Source organism: Archocentrus centrarchus, chromosome 7, assembly GCF_007364275.1.
Source record: "Archocentrus centrarchus isolate MPI-CPG fArcCen1 chromosome 7, fArcCen1, whole genome shotgun sequence".
NCBI classification, from domain to species: domain Eukaryota; kingdom Metazoa; phylum Chordata; class Actinopteri; order Cichliformes; family Cichlidae; genus Archocentrus; species Archocentrus centrarchus.
In genome coordinates this window covers 11,079,759-11,100,651 of record NC_044352.1, presented here as the reverse complement: position 1 = coordinate 11,100,651, position 20,893 = coordinate 11,079,759, and the positions used below count along the sequence as shown (strand labels likewise).

The 20,893-nt window shown below is 38.7% G+C and overlaps 1 protein-coding gene across 1 annotated transcript; it reads right to left on the bottom strand.

Moving 5' to 3' along the window:
• Positions 1 to 86: 86 nt before the first annotated feature.
• On the bottom strand, positions 87 to 19,433 carry LOC115783138 (chemokine-like protein TAFA-1). Its single transcript, XM_030733809.1, has 6 exons — positions 19,038 to 19,433; positions 17,833 to 17,974; positions 2,621 to 2,761; positions 1,341 to 1,465; positions 1,085 to 1,159; positions 87 to 920 (listed from the first exon to the last, which is right to left on the bottom strand). The coding sequence occupies exons 2-5, from the start codon at positions 17,972 to 17,974 to the stop codon at positions 1,127 to 1,129; spliced, it is 441 nt and encodes a 146-aa protein (XP_030589669.1). The 5' UTR covers positions 19,038 to 19,433; the 3' UTR covers positions 87 to 920; positions 1,085 to 1,126.
• Between the last annotated feature and the right edge of the window lie 1,460 nt (positions 19,434 to 20,893).

Sequence of the window (20,893 nt, the reverse complement as noted above, 5' to 3'; positions counted from 1 at the left end):
AGGTGTGAGGTGCACTGAATCTAAAAGATTCACATTTTGGCTTTGTGTTCATGTTTTACTGAGTGGCAAAGATGCACTCACATAAGTAACAGGAACACTGACTTTAATGAAATTTCAGCACATATCAATAGATGGCTTCATATGTACAGTATTACCATTTGAATGATAAAACACAAATAAGGCATTTCAAGTTTTGAAAATGGTTTAACTGGTATCACATTTTTGGTGAATCAATGAGTTTTAGGGTAGCTGACATGTCACCAAATTGAATTGGTTAAGCAGTTTAAGAGTTCATCAAAGGCATACAAGTACCACACAAACAAATGACAAAATGTATCAAGACACACAAGCAGTATTTGTAAAACATTTCCCTCGTAACGCAACCGTTTCATCTCAGTATGCTTGAACTCATCAGACTTTGGCTCTTTTGTGGGTAGGAAGGGGGAAGATTCACCACCACCATAGATCATGTACACAAGGAAGGACAAACAGTTTATGTACAATGTTTTTCCTCTAATATTAAAAGGAGTAAAGAAAATCCTGAGGGCTGTCAGCTTCTGCACTTGCTCATCCCATGTCCTTTGATATATTCCTCTCCTGTTTGGTGCTTCGTAGTAGACATCTGTCTTACTGATGTCTGTGGAGGGACGTCAGATTCTCTCCAGATATTAATCCAAATGCACAGACAGTCTCGTTCTGTCTCAGAGTTGGAAAAAAAAAAGGGGGGGGAAATGTATTCATTACAAGGTTATGATGAAGTTTCCTGCAGGCAGCTGGGAGCATCAGTATTTTCAGGAGCCTTGAGCAGAATGTGCTTTATGTATTCTACATCTTTTTACACTTTAATTTGAGAAGTGTTTGCATTTCTTCAAGCAACAATAGGTTCATTGTCTCTTGCGTTAATTGGTCCTATGACAGTGCTGAAATGAGAAAGAAAGAAGGACACATTTAGAGTGATAGATATTAAGAGTTAACATCACAGAAGTGAGGATAAATTGTGTGTTTTGCTCTTCACTCAGCTCAGAAGTTACGACAGTTGAGAGAGATTAATTAAATTAGTGTATCAGTTTCCCAGTAAGCTGACCTCTGCACCCAAGGTGTTCTCTTGCATCCTTCCCACAAAATGTTAATACGTTGATGTTGTGTATGGCTGAGTGTTCTGACAAAAAAGAAGGAAGAAATTAAGGGGTTAGACTCTGCAGGTCAATTTGAACTGAAAAGCAATCCTATCACGTTTGCAATTTTGCTGATGCCACAGTGAGTGTCACTGCATTCTACACTTTTCTTCCATATTTCTGTTATAATATCGCGAGTCCTGCGGTCAAGAGAGGTTATCTTACCCTCGTGGTTTTGATCTTGTTCCCCGCATAACACATCCAGCCTGAGTTGTCAGGGAGCGTCTTACATTCCTCCCCCTCCAGGCAAGGCTCCATCTCACACCACCACTTCCCAATTACTATGGATGCTACAGGCAAAGAAGACAAGAGAAATAGCATTGTAGGTAAGTAAAAAGCCTGAAAGTGAAAAGCCTGAAAGCAGAGCTTGGTGGTTAGGAGTTTTTAGGTGGACTTGTCTAATTCTAATTATCAACGTGTCATGTCAAAGGTATCAGTAAGTACTTGGATGTATTTTTTTTTTTTTTTTAAATCAATATGCTTTGGACAACCCCCTTTTGGCACAAAACTGTAGCTTTACATTGCATATGTTTTAAAATGTGGTTTCTTTATCAGATGCAGTTATACATTAATACAGAGGGTGGAACTCAAGCTTTTCATTGAGTGTGCGGATTGGTAGGTGTGACTGGGACTTGACTTTAATGCACACCATATCCCTGCCATCAGAAGAGAAAATTGCCTTAAATACAGGGTAAGTAGACAGTAAATGGTTTGTAATGTGTGACAGAGGAAAAGAATGTGTCAGAGCTGACATCGAGAGAGCTCAAATATCCCTCGGTCTGCTCAGATATTGCAGTAATATTTGCAAAAGGATTTAAGATAAAAGCTGCAGGTGAGAGGTTTCCTAAAGCCAATATGTGTTTTAGTTGTGTCAGACCCTGACACCAAATTCATTTCTTACAAGGCACTGAGCTTGTGTAGGAGACATTTGTCAAAGCATGTGTAAAACCATCATGAAATATCCACAAGGTGCATATTTAATCAACGCCTATTTTGTCTGTGTCTCTTTGCTTATTCTATTTATTCTTTTTTTTTTTTTTTTCTGTACTCTTCCCTGAGGTGAGCTACATTCAGCAGATCTATTTGACTGTCTGGTGTCAGAGTAAAGCTTACCCCTGCAGATACCTTCTGCTGTCTGTCGGCAACACAATTTGTATGTGATTTTATCCCAGGTAATGTTAATCTTATTTAGGACAAGGGATTGCATGGCTGACTTCAGCCTTTTGAGAGATTTGAACAAATCTCTGTATCTTCATAAAACATATTTTATGTGTAAAATAGCACATGCTTGGTGGAATTAAAAATTTTTTAAAAAAGGGAAACATCTTTTCCTTGCAAAGCAATCATACACAGAAAGAATGCCTTTTCCTCGTGCAAACATAGGACAGAATTAGTAAAGCTGATATTGTAGATTAACCTGCTTCTTTGGTTGCAAAAATACTCACCATCAACACACGAAGGCCTGTTTCTGGTGGTTCCTGCCACCTTCCCCGGCAGACAGGAACACTTGACTGTCTGTGATCGCTCCTCAATACGATTCTTATTGCAGCATCTGTGAGCAGCAATTACTTCACATGTGCCCCCCTCTGATAAAGAAGAAAAAAAAATGAAGAAATAGACTACATTAAGTCAGCATCTTAGGAGTAATCAAGTTGAGCTACATTTGCTTTCTGAACACTTAACTCATTAGTGGACTCACTGGTGGAAAGTTACTCATTTTCTTGAGCCCGATGTTAACACTTATGAGCAATTTACACTAATTTTGTTGTTTGCTGCTTGGAAGGAAATATTTTTGCTCCCCTACAGTCAATTGATAATATTTGCTTGATTAATCAAAGAGCCAATTATCAGGTTTTTAATCAACACCTGTGTTTTTTGATGGGGGGGGGGGGGGGGGGGGGGGGCAGTTTGTCCTGTGCAAGGAGACCCATTTTAAACCTACTGATTTGACACAACAGGACTTTTGAATACAATATCTTGCTTTGTGACTGTGATAGCTTGTTCCCAAATATTATGATATTATTAATTTCTGAAAGCTTATCATCACATGTGATAAGCTTATAAATTGCTTTGGAAGCACATGTTTCTAAGCTTCCCTGCATGTGACTCTGCATTAAATAAAAACATTTCTGGTTTGGAACCCTTGTCATCTTTCAGATAACTATGACATACAAGAATAATTTGTTACTTTGTGGCTTAGTACTAACAATCAATATCATACATAAAAATATATGACTTAAATGGGTTATTTGTGTTACAGTATGAATGGTTTTAATTATATGCAAGTAAACATACAGCACTGATATTTAAAAAGGATTATTAATAACTTTTTTTTTCTAATAAGATAGTAACATTGTGGTATTGGCACTTTTAGTGAAGAAAAATATCTGAACAGGTATTCCAACAACAACTGTCATATTTATGTTTCTGCTCATAACAAAATGCTTTAAAATTTTCCCTAAAGGTGCTTTGAAATGACCCATCTTTTGTTTAATTTACAATGTCCATATTCATGAATTGTTTGTTTTATGCAGCAAGATAACAGTAAAACATCACAGGAGTTTGCTGTAAACCAGAATAATCATTCCTGTGCTTTATAATCTTTGAACAAGTAAGGCCCCTGCAGCTTGGTGAATGTGAAATGATGATGAAGAGATGTGTGAGAGCGGGCAGAAAAAAAGACATCTATTAGGAGGAGGAGAGGCCTGCTTCAGGGTTATCATAAATATGAACACTGCTTCCACCATGCAATTATCACCAAACTACTGGCTTTGCCCTAAGGGGATGTTAGAACTGGACGAAACGGACATGACCCGCCTCAACCCTTGGCCTCTCCCACCCACTGTGCTCAGAGTCTCCAACATATGAGAGCTGTGCAGCAAAGGACCATCTGACAATTACACCCGTCAACATGACACAAGATCAAGGAGGTTGCAGACAGAAAGAGCAGTGAGAGGGGAAGAGTATCTGGTATACTGCCAGCAAAGTGATTTGAAGTAATGTTTGACAATGAGCTGTGGGTTTGTGAAATGTGTCATGGCTAGATTTGCATATATTGCTTTACTATATTTGAATATTTTGGTTAGTGAGGTCTTCTTGATTCCTAGCAGTTTCTTCGAAGCCTTGCATGCTTACCAGAAAACCTGATGTAGCTGGAGTGGCAGACAGCATCAAATCGCTGCAATTAAAGTCATCATAAATTAACTAAAAAAAAAAAATATCCCCAACTGGTGATATTAGCTGTGATAGCTGATAGCTGTGAGAAGACCTGAAGACATTTTATTCATTAATAACTATCACCTTTCTTTGCAAAGTTTCCTATGACATATGACCAGTTATTAAATATTTATTATGTTTTAATTATAAAATATCATGCAGCAAATTAATCTACAACTGTTCCAGCCAACTGTTTCATTTGTTCATCAAGAGAAAATGACACTGAAGTGGTGAAGACAAACGATCTTTTTTCTTTTTAAATTTTGTAGATAATTCTTTTCTCATTAAAGAAAATGGTTCATTCTACAGTTTGACTCCCATCTGACCCTTGTTACATACCGTACACCCTTCTTTCTTCTCATTTTCCTGTCTATCAATGCCACAGTTATAAAAGGACAAAAAAAATGATCACAAGTTAAACTGAAGCATTAAAATAGTCTGAAAATACCTTATCTCTAATTTCATTATATCTATGTTTAATTACATTATAATACATATACCTAAAAATGCTAAGTCTGGGTGATATGGTGCTTATAAAGTGACACCTTTTTGGATCAATATGGATGCAGTTCTAATGAAAGAAAAATGTTGTCATTGCAGGGAGTGATGCGTCACAGTCAGTGTATGTTCAAAAGTCATTTTCAAATGGAAACCAAATTCAATCATAAGGCAGCTTAAATTACCCCCCCCCCCGCCAAAAAAAAAGGAGGGGGGGGGGGGGGGTAAGATAATACTGTGAGCCATCATATGAGTTCAGGGATTAATCAACATGGCACCAGATGACCTGCTGGGTAGAAGCAAATCACTGAGCTTCTCACTTTGATTCTCTCATTTTTCCCCATTGCATTAAGAGACACCATTATCTTTTTTAAGTGTCAAAAACTTCAGAAAGTCAGATTGGAATAAACTTAATTGAAACTGATTCGGGAATCAGTGTTTCTCCTGGGCGGATATTCAGCGTGGTTTGGAATCTGCTTGTGCAGTAGCAGAAACTAGTTCTGTTTATTAATAAACAGGACTAGCTTCCGATTAAGGGACAAAATTAATAGCAAAATTTCAATACACGGGAAGGATAAAATTAAAGAAGTTTGTCTTTTTCTTGCTTCTTGCCAAATCTGTTGAGCTTCTAGGGGTTATCATAACTCCTGGTTCTGTATTTCAAAAAACGTAAACAGCCTTTGGTTTAACTGAAAAATATCCAAATCCTGTAGCCAGTCTGGGAGAATATTGCCTGCTGTCTGATACACTCAACAAAAGGGCATGTCTGCACAGCGTTAATCGTGATGTACCAGTGGAAGCAGTGGGGCATCATTTGAAAACAACAGCCCACAGGGGTTTGTTCTTCTTAATGCATCTCCTTAATTGCATAAGACAGCCCCAGATTTCTTCTTTGATCTATTAAAAACACACTATTCAACAGAATTAACTTGCATTGCTTGTTGCTACCAAACACAGCGAAAAATAAGGATACTCTATTTTTGGAAATCATCACCTCCGAAGAATACATTAAAATCGAATAAAAATGCAAATCAGCGTGGTATTTCCAGCTGGCAGGTGTACTGCGTACCTTTAAACAAAAGCTAAGCTTACGCTGATGAGCGTTCTTCAAGTTCACCCTAGTTTCAGCCTGAAAGTACAACAAATTGCATGCTCCAAGACCCCATCACTGCAGGATAAATATTTCAGAAGGAGACGAAGGATAACATGGCTGGATATGAATGCTCTCTTCAGGTGAGGGCTGGAGTCATGCAAGGGTATAATTGTTTTCTGTATTTCCATTTCTCCCATTATTAGGGACTATGAAGAAAGTCAGTCTTCCAAATGACAAATGGCTTTTTGGCAGTGCGCGTGTGCACATGGTTATGTTCGCTCTCCAAAAACATTTTGATTGACAGGGAACAAGGGTCACACAGAAATTGTCATTCATAAGGTCAGAGGTCACAAAGAAGCAGGGTCTCAACTGGAGCTGCCCTAATTTAGCTGCTATGCTCCCTGCTCCTGCCTCTTCATTACTGTGAGCCAGGAAACCTGTATAACCTGCACTCAACAGGGCACACCTCATTTTCAGGCCTGGAAGAGCTGAAAAAAAAAATCTTCCTGTGGTAAGATTTCTGTAGTATTGTCTAAGAAGATTTGTTTCTGGTGTTGTTTGGTTGTTTTATGGTGATTTATTACATGTGCTGGCCTTGGTCTGTTATGAGAAATAAATTCTGGGAACAATAAATATCTGGTGTTTCTCTGTATTGCTTTCTATTGTCTTTGGCCTTGACTAATTTTAGAGTTAGAGATACAATGTATATGAATGACCATGGATAAGACATCAGTGCCACTAGTATTTATCAAATTAAGCACATACATACATATATATATATATATATATATATATATATATATATATATATATATATATATATATATATATATATATATATATATATATATATATATATATATATATATATATATATATGCTGCAAAACTTTGTGTGAATAAGAAGGTTATTTAAAAAAATAATAATAGTCACTTTTAATGCAGGACTTTGCTTGAACTACTTTTACAGTGCTGTTGAAAATTCCATTACTTGATATTTAAAGCACTTCTAGAGCTTCTTCTCTATGACTTTATACATTTTCACATTTGGTTTAACATCCACAACCCATGCGATATGATCAAAGAGTCCAGGAGGGCTACAAATGCATCTAATAGTGAGATCATTACCTTAAGTACTGTACAGAAATGCTGTGCTGGAAGAAATATTTATGTTTTTCCCAAAATCAGCAGACTGGTTTCCAAGGTCAAGCATGAATAACATACCCTATAGCAAATAATTATATACAGTGGGTCTGTCTGATATGTGCTTAGACTTTGCTGTCGTGCCCAACTTTAGAGCTGCAGTGTCTGAAAAATGATACCAAATAGAACAAAGGGTAAAATGGGGGGAGGCAAGAGAGGAGGAGGAGGTGTGGAAGAGAAGTGGCTCGTTTAAGATAAGTTCTGGACTCATCTCAACTCCGTGATTTGTAAAGCATCCAATGGCTCGTTTTATGTCTGCAAATCAAAATGTAACAGTGTGTTGATAGTTAATCTCGAATCAATTTCATATTGATTTTTTTGAAACCTAAAAAATCTTTCTGGCACTCGACGCAACTTCTCAACAGAGGATTCTGTGTAGAACAAGTTTACCGCATGGAAAACTGTCAAAACACTTAAATGTGATGCTATTATCTACACAAATGACAACACCTGGCATCAGCAGTGTCTCATCTGCTCAATGGACAGCAAGTGTCATTCAGTCAATGCTCTCCGGCACAATGAGTCACGCTGGAAGCCAACAACACTGCATCGAAATTCGATGAGTTATGGACAGCAAGGCTGGTTGAAGGCAAATGCTGTCAAATCATGCGTGACATGAACGCGTAGCACCAATTCTGAATTTCTGTGGATCTGCGGTTCTGCCTGCCTAATGAATGTGAGCAGGGTTCATATGGGACCAGTAAATGGTTCTTCAGACGTGATGAAACAGCTATTGCACAGAGGAAAATGGTCAGTTTATCTCAATAGAAATGTCACTACGCAATAAGTATGCAATGGCTTGCTGTCTACTGTAATGAGCCCAGACTGTGGGGTTGTCTCTGGAGACACTGATAGCAAGTATACCCTCTGAATGACAACACTTCTCTGCCATCTGTTTCAGGCATTCGGAACACTGTATACATGAAAAATGTTATATGTGTAATTCATATAGGGAGTCTGAACACCATGATTTAATGAACACTGAATATAACTCAAAGGACAGCACTGAGAGTAGTCACTGTTACACTCCATATACAAACCAAATGGAAAGCCTAAGGGACTCAATTTAGCAGATAACCAGTTTCTCTCTGGGGGGTTTGAATTCCAGTGACTGGCAGCCGGTGGCACTCTGTGTACACCCTGTTCTGAATGTGTATGCTTGTACAGTGCACAAGTGCCATGTGACAATATATCTTGATAACTATGTGACATCTGAATAACTCCAAACAAGCTCAGAGCTGAGTCCATGTCACATGTTAGTCCCTGGAAAGTCCGTAGTTCCTGTGGTTAATTATTTTTGTTGCTCAAAAGTCATTTATCAGAGACAGCAGGCCCTGATTTCCCAACCACAGAAGTCTGTGTTTTAGAGCACCATGCCTGTCACCTATTAATGGGAAATGCATCCAAGGTGACCCTTAATAGGCTTCACTTTCTCTGTGCATGCTCTCTGTAGACATCCAAGCCAGCAGGGTACAGCAGTTCTGTTGCTGACAGGAAGTGGGAGCGCCAGATTAGAGAATGTCAAATTAATGCAGATGGAAGACAGTGAGAGGCACAAAACATGTGACTGCATGGTGTCAAATTGAGTGTCTATTTTTTTCCCTGCCTTCTGCAAAAACATCTGAAATCCCTGCAGTACTGTTGTTATTCTAGACATAAATACTGGGGTGAAAGTGAGTGACATGTTGCTCGATACACTCCGAGACAGATTTGTTTTGAGTCTGGAGAAAATGCAGAGGAGTTATGCAGTAGTGTAAACGAGTTTTAAGACAACGCTCAAGTAAATTTGAGAATTGAAAATGCTTTAAGAATTAAGAGAAATTGTCAGCAGCTTTAGGTATTAACTGGCATCAATACATGTGGAAATTATTTTTATATAACAAATTAAAGATTTATTTCTTTTTGCATGATGTAAGTTTACAATTGTGTGTGTGTGTGTGTGTGCTTGACAGAGAGGGGTATCAACACTACCATTTTCTACTCTGAAAAGGCACTGTCCATGACAAATAAAAGTACAGATATTCATGAAATATGCTTGGTGGTTTTTGACAGCACGTCACACAAGAAGACCTTAAGATTGGTCTTGTGCAGTGGGCCAAACATGGGTGATACTATATTGAAATGCCAAATGACTACTCACAGAGCAGAGTGTGGTGTTGTTTTAAGATGCATGAAAAATACTTGCAACAAAGGAAGCAGTGAGTAGTGGAGAATGGGTTTCTCATTTGCATGTGAGCCTCAAAGACTGTCGTCTCATGTTGTCACATACAACACAGGACCGGGACACCGGCGACACCATTGTCCTGATCAAGGATATTACGTGCTATTTCGACTCTTCAGTGAGTGGGACCCACACATGAAAAAGACCAGTAGTTATTTGCTTTTTATGGTGTGCCATGTTGAGCATGACAGCAAAGTACAGCAATCACACAGCAGCTTTCATGTCCATTAAACACACATAAAACAAGCCACTCCATGTACATTATGCTATTGTAGCACACAATTACTCCAGAGTTTTCAGAGAAGGGGTGCACAGACAAAAATGCATTGTAAAAATATGTCTTCTGCCAGTGTGATGTCATTCATTTTTAAATGTCAAGCTGTTCCTGTCCTTCTATCTAGCCCTTTTTTTTTTTCCCCCTGACTCGCAAATGTCCAGAACTGGTATTTCATATTTTTAGATCGCTTGCTCAGATGAAAGAATTGCATTCAGTGAGAAGAAAAGGAAGGAGAGATAGAGCCAAAACAGAGAGCCTTTAGAGAAAGGCTGTTCGCCTCTGATGTGACTGCTGGCCCTCTCTCTGCCAACCAGACAAATCCACCCTGGGTGCCGATGCGCTAGCAGCATGTAAACTGTGTAACATGCGTAATGCAAAGATTAAATGACCTTTCATGACTATTCTCTCAAGAGACAGTGGCGATTATTATGTAGGAGTGCTGATAAGGGGAGAAATATAGCAGATATTTTCTTTCCTGGCAGACAGGATCAACATTTTAAACACATCTTCCCGCCATTAAGGACAATATAGGAAATTTGTTTTGTATATTGAAACATTCTGAACGTATGCATAACATGCTTTAAATTAGACATTGTGGACGTGTTCATTTTACTGACTCCCTCGTAAAGTTCTTGTTAAATTGCTTGACATTGGATCAGATTTTAATGCAGACCCATAAAAAGCACTGTCTTTTTATTGTAATTTAATTTCTTCTAGTTATGCACGACTTGAAATGTTTCATTTAGTCCCTCCATCATGTTCTTCATATTTGACAAAACATAATATCCCCACTTTGGTCTCCCATTTTCACACGTGCATTATCCAATCTCTGCAGGAAAGGTAATTGGATCTGTAGTGTAAATATGCCAGAAGACTTATGGCACACCAAGGAGATATTAGAGGCAGAAAAAAATAAAATAAAATCTGCATGAGAGCCTGATAAACTCAATATTAATTACTTTGCTTATTCCTAATACTACCCTCCCCCTTGGAACCAATTAGCAAGTTGAGATGCTTCTTTTCAGTTTAATGAGGTCTAAGTAATGATAATGAATTTCATATTCCTGCCAAGCATTTAAAATAGGCTACCACAAAGGCAATGCCATGTGAAATGATCTCTCAAGCATAATTCCCAGTCTGCAAAAAGTATTTCCTTCATTGAAAAAATCAAAAATGTGGAAATGAGGTCCCATTTTTAACACTACAAATACAGAGCATGAATTAATAGAAGTAATATTTCTTCACCATGATGCTGTTTGGGTACCACGGGGGTGTTTGTTAATAGAGATTCTGAATCTGCAGACCCAGTTTTAGCTAGATTTCTTTTTTCAGCTTGATCATAAAATCCCCAGCATCCAAATACCTCCATGACTGGCCAACAGTGAAGTGACAAAAATCACCTAAGGAGCAAGATGAGCCTGAGGTCTGCCACACCTCAAAAATCCTTTACAAAGAAAAAAAAAAAGTCAGAGAAAACACTTTGTGGCAAGCTCTACATCTCTACACGCCCACAATGTGGCTAAACTGGAAAACTAGTCAACAGGGTAGAATTTTACAGTGGCAGGGAGACTGTTTGCTGAAGCTCAGCACACAAGAGACGAGAAGGTCTGGACTTTCTGATATAATATTTACAAACGTTGGGGGCAGGAGCTATCGCTAATTCACTGGTAGTTTTTGATTCCTGGGGAAAATGTTGAATTAAAGAGAATGAGTGCTCACACATGAACACTTGTGCAACCACTGACATCAGCAATTACCGTGAAGTGCTGTGATGGTGGGATCCTTTCCAGTGTGAAGGCTTGTTTTGATTCACTGACATAGGAACAAAGGATAAAAAGGCTGAATTGATTTTTTCATGTCATTAATAATGAGAAATTTGAAGTGCTGTCACGGTGCCTGGCAAAACATTTACTGTAGTCTATTATCCTGTAACTCAGTGGGCTTAAGTGTTCACCTCTAAAAGGGGCAACATTTTTGGCTAAAAAAAACATGGAGCCCAGCTATGTGGCTGGAAAGTGGATACAGGTTCACAGCCACAAAACCACAACCAAGACATGAAAAGAGCAAGGAGAAGCTAAACAACTGAAAAGAGACACAAAGCAACCACAAAAACGAGCAAAACAACAACCAAGGAACACAAGAGGAGGCATAAGGTAAAAGCCAAGATATAAATCCAACACCAAATGAAATGTAGTTATTTTATGTCTTTTTGAGTCAGGGTGTCTTGCCTCTAGGAGTTCTGGGGGGCATGTCTGTGTCCAAGGTGCCATTGGCTCTTATCTAGTCTATGACTATGGGCTATCCAGGGTTAGAAATAGCAGGTATTTATTATTTTAATTTCATATTTGAATATCTAAGACTTTTTTAAAAAATGTACAAACAATTTAAATATTATTAATGTGAAGTTTATTATTCCCTTTAATAAATGTGTTTCTTTATCTTTATAATAAGTCACCCAGCACCACCAAACAGCTCCATTCAAATATTTCTAAAACCATGCCGTGGTCTAAAGCAGATGTACAACTCAGCATAATGAAACTTTAATACTAATTACACCTAACATCATCATCATGCATTAATTGATATGAAAGTTTAATTGTATGCATAAACTGATTTAAGAAGCGGCTCATTTATTTTCGGCCACAAATGAACTGGCTCCATAACTTTCCAGAACATTGTTTATTATTAGCAAACACGCTCATTTGCTGTTTGCACACAACACAGAGGACGGTGTCTGTAATAGCTGAGTTTTGTTTTGGACTATTTCTGGATTAAAGCAAACTGAGCACTTTTATCAGGATTTCGGGGTTTCAGAGTCAACTATCCTTGAGCTATGTCAGCTGTCACAGCAACATATTTAGAAAAACTGCTGCTAACTACAAACAAAACCAGGGTCTAACAATCTAGCTGATGACCCCAAGAGGATTCACTGCTTCTTGCACCCAGCAGAGACAAATTTGTTTGAAACAATCCAATAATAACATCATTTTCAGGCAAAATGTGTTCCACTATTCTCAGCAGTTATTAAATAGTAGGCCTTCTATGCGGTGCTAATGTCTTAGAGAAGCAACTGGCCAGAGGCCACAGTTCATGTGAGCAAAGCTCCAACATAAATGTTCTAATTTTAGGAGTACATTGTGTTTGTTCCTCGGGAGCTTCTTTGGCTTAGTGCACAAACTATTTACATGCAGGGATTCAAGTAGGAGTTTAAGCATCTGACATTCTGTTTCTTAGTGATGGATTGAAATGAACTTTTAGGTGAACTGTGTTTTAAACCCTTAAAAACAGGCTTTAGAGAAGGTTCCCAGACTGGGGTGCACTCTGAAGTTTTTTGAGGACAGATCAAGAGTGCTGAAAGATATATCATATTACTGACTCTTTTTTTTTTTACATTACAGATAGTGTATTTATAATAGCTGTATTTTATGTCATGCTTTAAGCACATAAAACTCTTTGATTCTTCTCAGCCTTCAGTTCAGTCGATCCAGATCATGAGGTACATCTCAGCTGCCTTTTTACTGTTTGGAAGAGTGACCATGATGCAGCAAGGGGACTGCCTGGAGGAGACGTGAGCAATTATTATCTTTGGTGACAGTCTAAAGATTCTCTCTTCATTGAGAATCTGTTGATATGATTGGACACTGCACCTCACTGGACTTCTCTGACTGACTCACTTGTAACGATTCTCAGTCACTATTTACATTGCATCATCTATAGGTCTGATTTTTTTTTTCCACAAAGAAATTATGTTTACCATGCCTTTTTGCATTCCCAGCTGTTTTCCCATTTTAACCTGCCATTCTCAAGCTCAGAATCTGTTGCCTTCAAATCTTTAAATCAAATTTAAAGTATAGAGTGTATTTTGGTTTCAGGGATATTTACATAATTTCCACTTTGCTTAAAACATGCACTATATGCTCCACTAGACTTTAGAGTGGCTTGAGGGTCTTGAGGTATGCAAGAGTGTATTTTCTTGTTTTGGCTCCTTCTGGGTCACTGATATTATGAATTAAAGCAGACATAAGGATGAATAAGTTTGGTTAGGTCACCTTTCTGTCACATGAAGCATGGGGTGATGGGAATGAAACACTTTTATGCTGGGGTGGAGGGCTTTAACGACAGTAAATCTAAAAATGAAGACATTGCTGCAGCCAAGGATGATGAGGATTATATTTGTTCATACCTGATGATCAATGATATATGACTTTGAGAGTGCTACCTGAGATATAATGAGGTTCACAGCAAAATAGTAGTCTGCTGCCAGCAATGTAATGACCTCAAGATGTGATGGATTTGCAATTACTATTCTGACTCATGAATAGGTGCTATTAAGCAGTTACAGTAGCCTATTTGTAATAGGATATATACATAAATATAACATATAATGGACAGTGTTAAAATGCATCAATAAGTTCTGAAAATATATGTGGCATCTAGAATGTTTGGTCAAGTCAGGTCATTATTCATTAATATCATGTTCTGAGCAGTTATATTAATTTCGTCTTCAATTTGGTACAGTTCTCTAAAGACCCAAAAAAGAAAATTTAGTTTTATGACCCGCAACATCAGGTGGATAAACTTTGTGTGTCATTAACACCTCTGTTATTAATACTTGAGAAAATTTGGTTTCGATAAGAAATAGCCGGTTAAGTCATGAGAGAGAGAGGGAGAAGCCTGGCAAATTAATTAAGCTGTGGGCCACAGAAATTCATTTCGCATATAAGCGTTGTGACCACAAAACCATAGCCCGGCACAGAATTGGCAGAAAGACTTCAATTAAACATGCTGTTTAAACAAATATCCACAAGCTTAGAGGAGCAGTCTCTTATGAATAATTCATAGCCTGAAAGAGGAAATAAATGGGAAATACTAGAATATGTAAAACCTATTTGTAGCTGTGAGCATACAGTAATAATTAGGCCACTGATTGTCCTCAGATTCATTTACTTAAGAATATATTTTTCTTTCAGGGCTAACCAAGGAAATTACATGAATACTTTCTAAAATATGATGGCTGAACAAGCATCGCCTCAGCTTTCAGCAGAGCCATTAAAGCGGGAAATCTTTTTAGTAGACGGTAGAAGAAGTTTCTGGTGTTTCACAGAGTGGCCAGTGGTCTTTCAGTGTAACAGTAACATGTGTAACAGCATCAGGATAAAGTGGGTTTGCTGAGCTCCAGATGTGGCAAAGCCTCAGGCTGAGGCTGCACGCCACTTCCCATTGGCACTGCAGCAGTGCAGCGATGGCACTAGTGAGAGTGTGGTTGAGACGAGGTCTAGGGGAGGGGTGGAGGAAGATGTATGTCAAAATAATGTGCCTCCAGGATGCCTTATATAAGGCTATTAAATTGTCAGTGTCTAAAACAGTGCATAGTGGATACAACCTTTGTTTGTGACAGCCGAAAATCCATTTTTCATGTTTGTTTCATTGTGAGCTTTGCCAGCGAGTGGTTTCTTTTGTTGAGGCACAGAAAAAAGTCCTGATCCTCTAGTCCCCACTAAAGCTGCAGAATGGGAGACATGAGGGATTTATGTGGTATTTTCACTCTAGAAAAAAAAAAAAATGAAACTATAGTTTCACTCCACATATTAGAGAAGAGATGATTTAAGCTGCTTAACATTGAAATTTCATCGATGTTTGAAGGAACTATCTTTAAGAGGCGCTCTTGAGGAGGAAGGATAACTTTACAAGAATATAACACTTAGTATTTGTGACTTAAATATGAACAGATTTTAACATGCAAGTGAGCTACTCCTGTTTGTATCCCCAGTTCTGCTGCTTTGCATATCTTCTCTGGGTATGCATGTTCACTCACAGCTAAATGTTTTGCAGTACCCACAAGATAAGAGATTATCTGCACAGTGTTGAGATTCAGTGACCTTTCAGTTATGAACAGTTTGACCCTGCCCAGCCAAATGTTGGTGGGAGTAAGTTCATGAGGGAGCAAGGCCACCTCAGGCAGCCACTATCTACTGTTTGTTGTAGTTTCTGCTAACACCTCCACATGATGCACTGCATCACCGATAGCATTATTTCTTCTCCTGAATGTAGACTGCTGCTCGATAAATTCAACACACCTTTGTTCCCTCTGAACTGAAGCATGTATTTGGGTCTTAACAAATATCACACAACAACTGAGGTGCAAAAAGTGTAAATAGCCATACCAGCACAGCATTTAAAATATATATATATATTTTTAGTGTCTAGCTTATATTTTAAAATCACTGCAAGTCAGGGAGGGTATTTTTTGTTTGTTTGTTTGTTTATCAAGTCAGTATTTTAGACAGAGAAAATTGTCCATCTGTGATTTCTGTCCTTTCCTCTGGACATGTTCAGGGGTCAGGAAATGCACAACCCCAAATAAAAAGCAACATCTCTGCCCGGCCCTTTACGGATGCAAGACAAACACAATCTGTTCTCTTTTGTGCACTGTTCACGCTCTTTGCACCAAATAAATACAGCACCTCATGAATCATACCGCAGAGACCAACACTGCCTGTACCAGGAAGGCAGAGAATAGCCCTAAGCATATCTGAGAGAGTGGCAGGCAGCAATCTGTAAGTAGAGCTGTAGGGTGGAAAGCAGGCCACCTTGTTCAATTCACTGAGCACACACAGGCACCTAGTCAAGGGTCATCTAGCTAATGGACTTCTGGACACACATTCTTTGCAATAAGGCTGCCAATATGTCAGTGAATGAACGGAACAGGCACTTCCACAATGTCAAAAGAAATTATTATTGAGAACACATCTGGAGTGTGAGACGCAGTGGTGATAATAAATCTGTAATCTTCCTCTCTCAGATGCCTTTTCACACAACAGCTTTTTTCTTTTTTTAAATTTAAAACCGATAACTTATATCGAGTTTCAATGTATTCAAGATGTATAAAGAGCAGGTCACAATTAGCTGGGAACAAAACCACTACACATGAATGATTTGATATATCTCCTTTTAGATCTAAAGTCCTATTGGCAAGGACACAACTGATCTCTCACCCTAGGTAATCTTGATTTCCTCTGGTAATACCAGTCACCGTGAACCCGTGGCATTTTGCTGCCTTTAATGATTGGCCCAGTGGTCTGTAGCCAATGGCCTTCTTGCCACCAATTCATGACCCGTCAACCCCAATCCTCCCACCAATCCAACAGCCACACAACACGGCACAGAACAAATGTCCGAGTGTCAAAATCAATCCAGACAGGCATCCCATCCTCCTCTCATAAAACTGGCATCTCATTTGTCCAGAGGTGGGGTCCATGAATAAATGGAATGACAGGATATTTACACTTGCAATAAGACAGGAACCTGAAGGATTCAAATTGTTCCTTTTCTCCAAAAAGGCCCCGAATGCGCATTTGAAATATTAATTCAATTTCCTTTTGTTGACATGAGACCACTTTTGAGGAGATATCCCATTTGCCAGTGTCTTTTCCCTTTTCTTTTATATTTTCGTTCTATTACAATTCACACGCACACACGTGAGTGATGAAATGAAGGTGTTGGAACAGGAAGTCTTCTGACTCACAATATTGAGAATATTGAAAAGACTTCTTGCTGATATGCTTAAGGTGCACCAGCGCATAGAGGAATAACAGACACTCAGGACCTGCACATTCATGCAGCTACTTCTCCCTTTGAAGTTCTGACAGCATTCAGCTTCCTCTTCTCTGTTGAATTCGGAGATCATAATTATTTACCATAACCAGGGCTCACGTCCGCCTGATGAAAACAAAAGTTCGACCGCAATGCTTCACTCATATTCTATTCAGTGTAATTTCACAGTCAACACAATCGCACAGATCAAATTGAGGGGGAGCAGTGTAGCATGAATATCAACTGTAATAGCTCAAGAAGGAAAGAGCAAAGGCATTCATTGTTTATCCGTGTGATCTTCAGTGGAGGTTCTCGAGTTATGTGGTGCAAATCTTAATGAAAGTCAGCCACTGTACACTGTGCCTGCTAAATAATTTGTTAATCACTAATATATTAATGGAATAAAGACTGAAATAAAGTGGGCTATTATTTTCTCTGAGCAATCTAATTAAGCGCTTAAGCAACCAAACCCAGCAACAGTACTCAAGAGGCAGTTTTTGGCATTTTTATGTGGTCTATGTTATGCCAGACAAGTAAGAAAGCACAAAAGGACTCACCAATCATGTGAATTGTGGTCCGCCCAGGCCTCGTCCCAGGATGCTGTTGGATGGTGTCATAGAAAGTGGCCTGACACAGCTGGATGGCAGTCACACTGACCCAGAGGCACAGGCAGAACAGCCAGGACATGACAGGACACATCTGCTAAGGACCAGTAGAACTGGAATCAACCCACAATGCATTATGTTCTCAACCTATGACCTCACCCCACCACCACCACCACCTCTGCCACATCCCCCTCTGCATGTGCACATCTGGAGTCTTGAGCATAAATGAACCCATTTCAGTTTTCTTTAAAGCTTTTCTGTTGGCAATTTGGCCTTAACGCCCCTCAGTGGAGATTTTTAGTCATCAGAATTTATCATTAGCATGATTATATAAGTATGAGTTCTTCACTATTTCATCCTAGTTTGCCCTGTCTTGTCCCTGAGCCACAACACTGCAAATGTGGAGTGATCCCTGGGGACTTTTTCCCATGCAGCAGAAATTTCCCCTGACAGGCTGACTCCCTTCAACTCCTGAGCTGTGCTCCTGCCTCAAAACCAAAATCAAACTTAAAGAAAGATAAGATTTTGCAAGCAGCTGGCTGCTGTGGCTTTTCTGTATCTGTCAGAATAATATGACAGTGACATGGTGGTAATAGGAATCAAAAGGCTTGTAATGTCTCACCACGCTGTTTAGATAAGAAAAAAAGGAAGAAAAAATAGAACTGTGAGGAATGTGTCTGGTCATATGGAGGAAATCTATGAAGAGGATGATAAAAAAAATGGTTTCTACCCTGAAATTGATTCACATCAGGATATATTTATTAGGTTTTACATTTTAATTTAACTTATATAAATTCAACATGACATTGCATTTTGAAGTGCTTTAAAACTTTGATCAAATCTTAGGGAAGAAAAACTCATGAATGTTCATGTATTTATACTGCTGGGTTGTCTTTTCTGTCTTTTCACTTATTTAGTTTGGTTTTGTAAACCTTGGGTGGGAATAAAATAGATAATTAGCTAAACAGACCATGCAAATTTAAGCATAATCCATATTAAGTGATATCATAGAATTAGTTACAATAACACTGTGTCAAAGAGAATAATTATTCTTTATGTGTGGCAATTTTACATTTTTCAATTTTTTGAAAGATTGATACAAAAATCTAAACGTCAAACAATCACAGCAATTAGAGAGGAAAAAAAGATTACCTTACCTGAGCAACCCAAAAAAGAGTGTATAAATATCTCAACAGAATGGCATAAATCCATCCATAATTCTGCTCATGCTAATCCCATCCAATAACTGTGAATTTGGCTCGAGCAGGGAACTCCACTGACTCTGTCTCCCTGTTCCACACTTTGATAGCAACAGTCCAGTGTTTCAGAAATGACCGTCAGGAAATAGATTTACAGCTCTTTCAATTCCACCTTTGAATTATACCTGCTTCCCCTTAAAGAGCTGCTCCCACTGACCCTGAATTCATTTGTCCCTTCGCTTTTATAGGCACGTGCAGAGTGCTCCTTAATTAACTGTAGTGGAATCTCTTCTTTCACCGTCTGCATCCTTCCAGTGAGAGGCAGCCTCTGAACAGCGGCGCTCGCTGAGTCCCTCCTCAGCGAACACTAAGAGACAAATGTTCACGTACAGCTTGGCTGAGTGTAAAGACTGTATCACATGTCTTAAAGCCAGACTGCCTCTGGATTAGATGGCATAGTGGGACTCCATCTAAACATATGCTTCTAACAAATGCAAATAAGGGAAACTGGTATCACTCATGTAGCTGTGACCACATGATTAGGAATTATTTACATTTAGAATCCATTTCATTTTCTCCTGAGGCAATAGTTCATTTTATTCTCTTCATTTTTAATTGAGTGTCTCAAATCACTTGTACATTAGGGAACTAAGGACATGTTTAATGTTTTTAAGTGATTAAAAATTAACCAAAAAGGAAAAACAAAAACCAACCCCCCCCCCCAGAAATTCAAGATGTTAGATTAACAAGTAATGAAAATTTCAGGAGAAGAAAAAAAACCCCTTCAGTCCTGAGCACACCTTCATTTTGTAATGGGAAGGTGCATAAAAGAAGATTAAGAACATGTTTTCACATGCTCAGAAAAAAAGGAAAATTGAAATCAGATTGTTTTGAGAAATAATAATGTCCATTCATCTGAAGGTAATCTTCACCTACAGTGGGGGAGTCCTTCAGTACACTGTTATGGAGACATAATGATGATCATGGGGGGGTGAGAGCTGTTATTTGAAGTAAATCAACACCCATCTGTATGAATGGGAAACAGCTAGATCCTCCCTGTTTCCCACCACCTTCATTACATGGTGAGCTCTACTTTTTGAATTGTGTCTAGATTTTTATTTTTTTTTATATATCACTGGCATGCAGAACATGCCCAAGGCCTGCAGCTCACACTGCCATCTCCACGGCATAAAGACATCACATTTTATTTTGATGCTTTCTCAGGAAGACAGGGTGCATTCCCAGTTCAGGAAGGAGCGAAGAATACCCAGAGTGAGAGAAACAGCAAGAAACTGCTTGAGATGTACGCACATTACAACACAGCATTAACGTCTGTGGCTTTGGCAGAGTCAACTGTGTAGGGGTTTGGGACATATAGGAGAAAGCCAGGCCGCATAAACTGCTGAGTTGTTCTGAGCAGAACAATAGTTTCCAGAGATGAGGAAGTCATTAATAGTTTATAGAGGTTTTTGCATGATAACACTGTTTTAACAAAGGGCTGAACTTCATTCAAGTCATCTGCTTCACAGGGAGATTGTTCAGAAATATGTGAAATTCTTGGAGCACAGTGGAGACGAAGTATCTCAAACACAGAACCCTGAAATCAATACTGCCCTTGATCTTTATTCCTGTGACTCACACAGACAGTTACCCAGAACCCAAAGCATGATTGGGGCATATGGTCAGAGTTAAATATTTGCAATTTATGTGAGTGATGCCGTCAAATTACTTTTGATCTGATACCAAGTAGCATCAATCACTTAAAACTGATCATTAAAAGTGACTTGTGCACTATATCAAGAAAAGGCAAAAAA

What these genes read in the sequence shown, in the direction of transcription:
- LOC115783138 (XM_030733809.1), bottom strand. Translation starts at nt 17,974, where the DNA reads ATGTGTCCTGTCATGTCCTGGCTGTTCTGCCTGTGCCTCTGGGTCAGT. An exon ending in GACCACAATTCACATGATTG is followed by an intron (nt 2,762 to 17,832) that starts GTGAGTCCTTTT and finishes CTTCTTTATCAG; the next exon opens with AGGGGGGCACATGTGAAGTA. An exon ending in ACAAGATCAAAACCACGAGG is followed by an intron (nt 1,160 to 1,340) that starts GTAAGATAACCT and finishes CTTTTTTGTCAG; the next exon opens with AACACTCAGCCATACACAAC.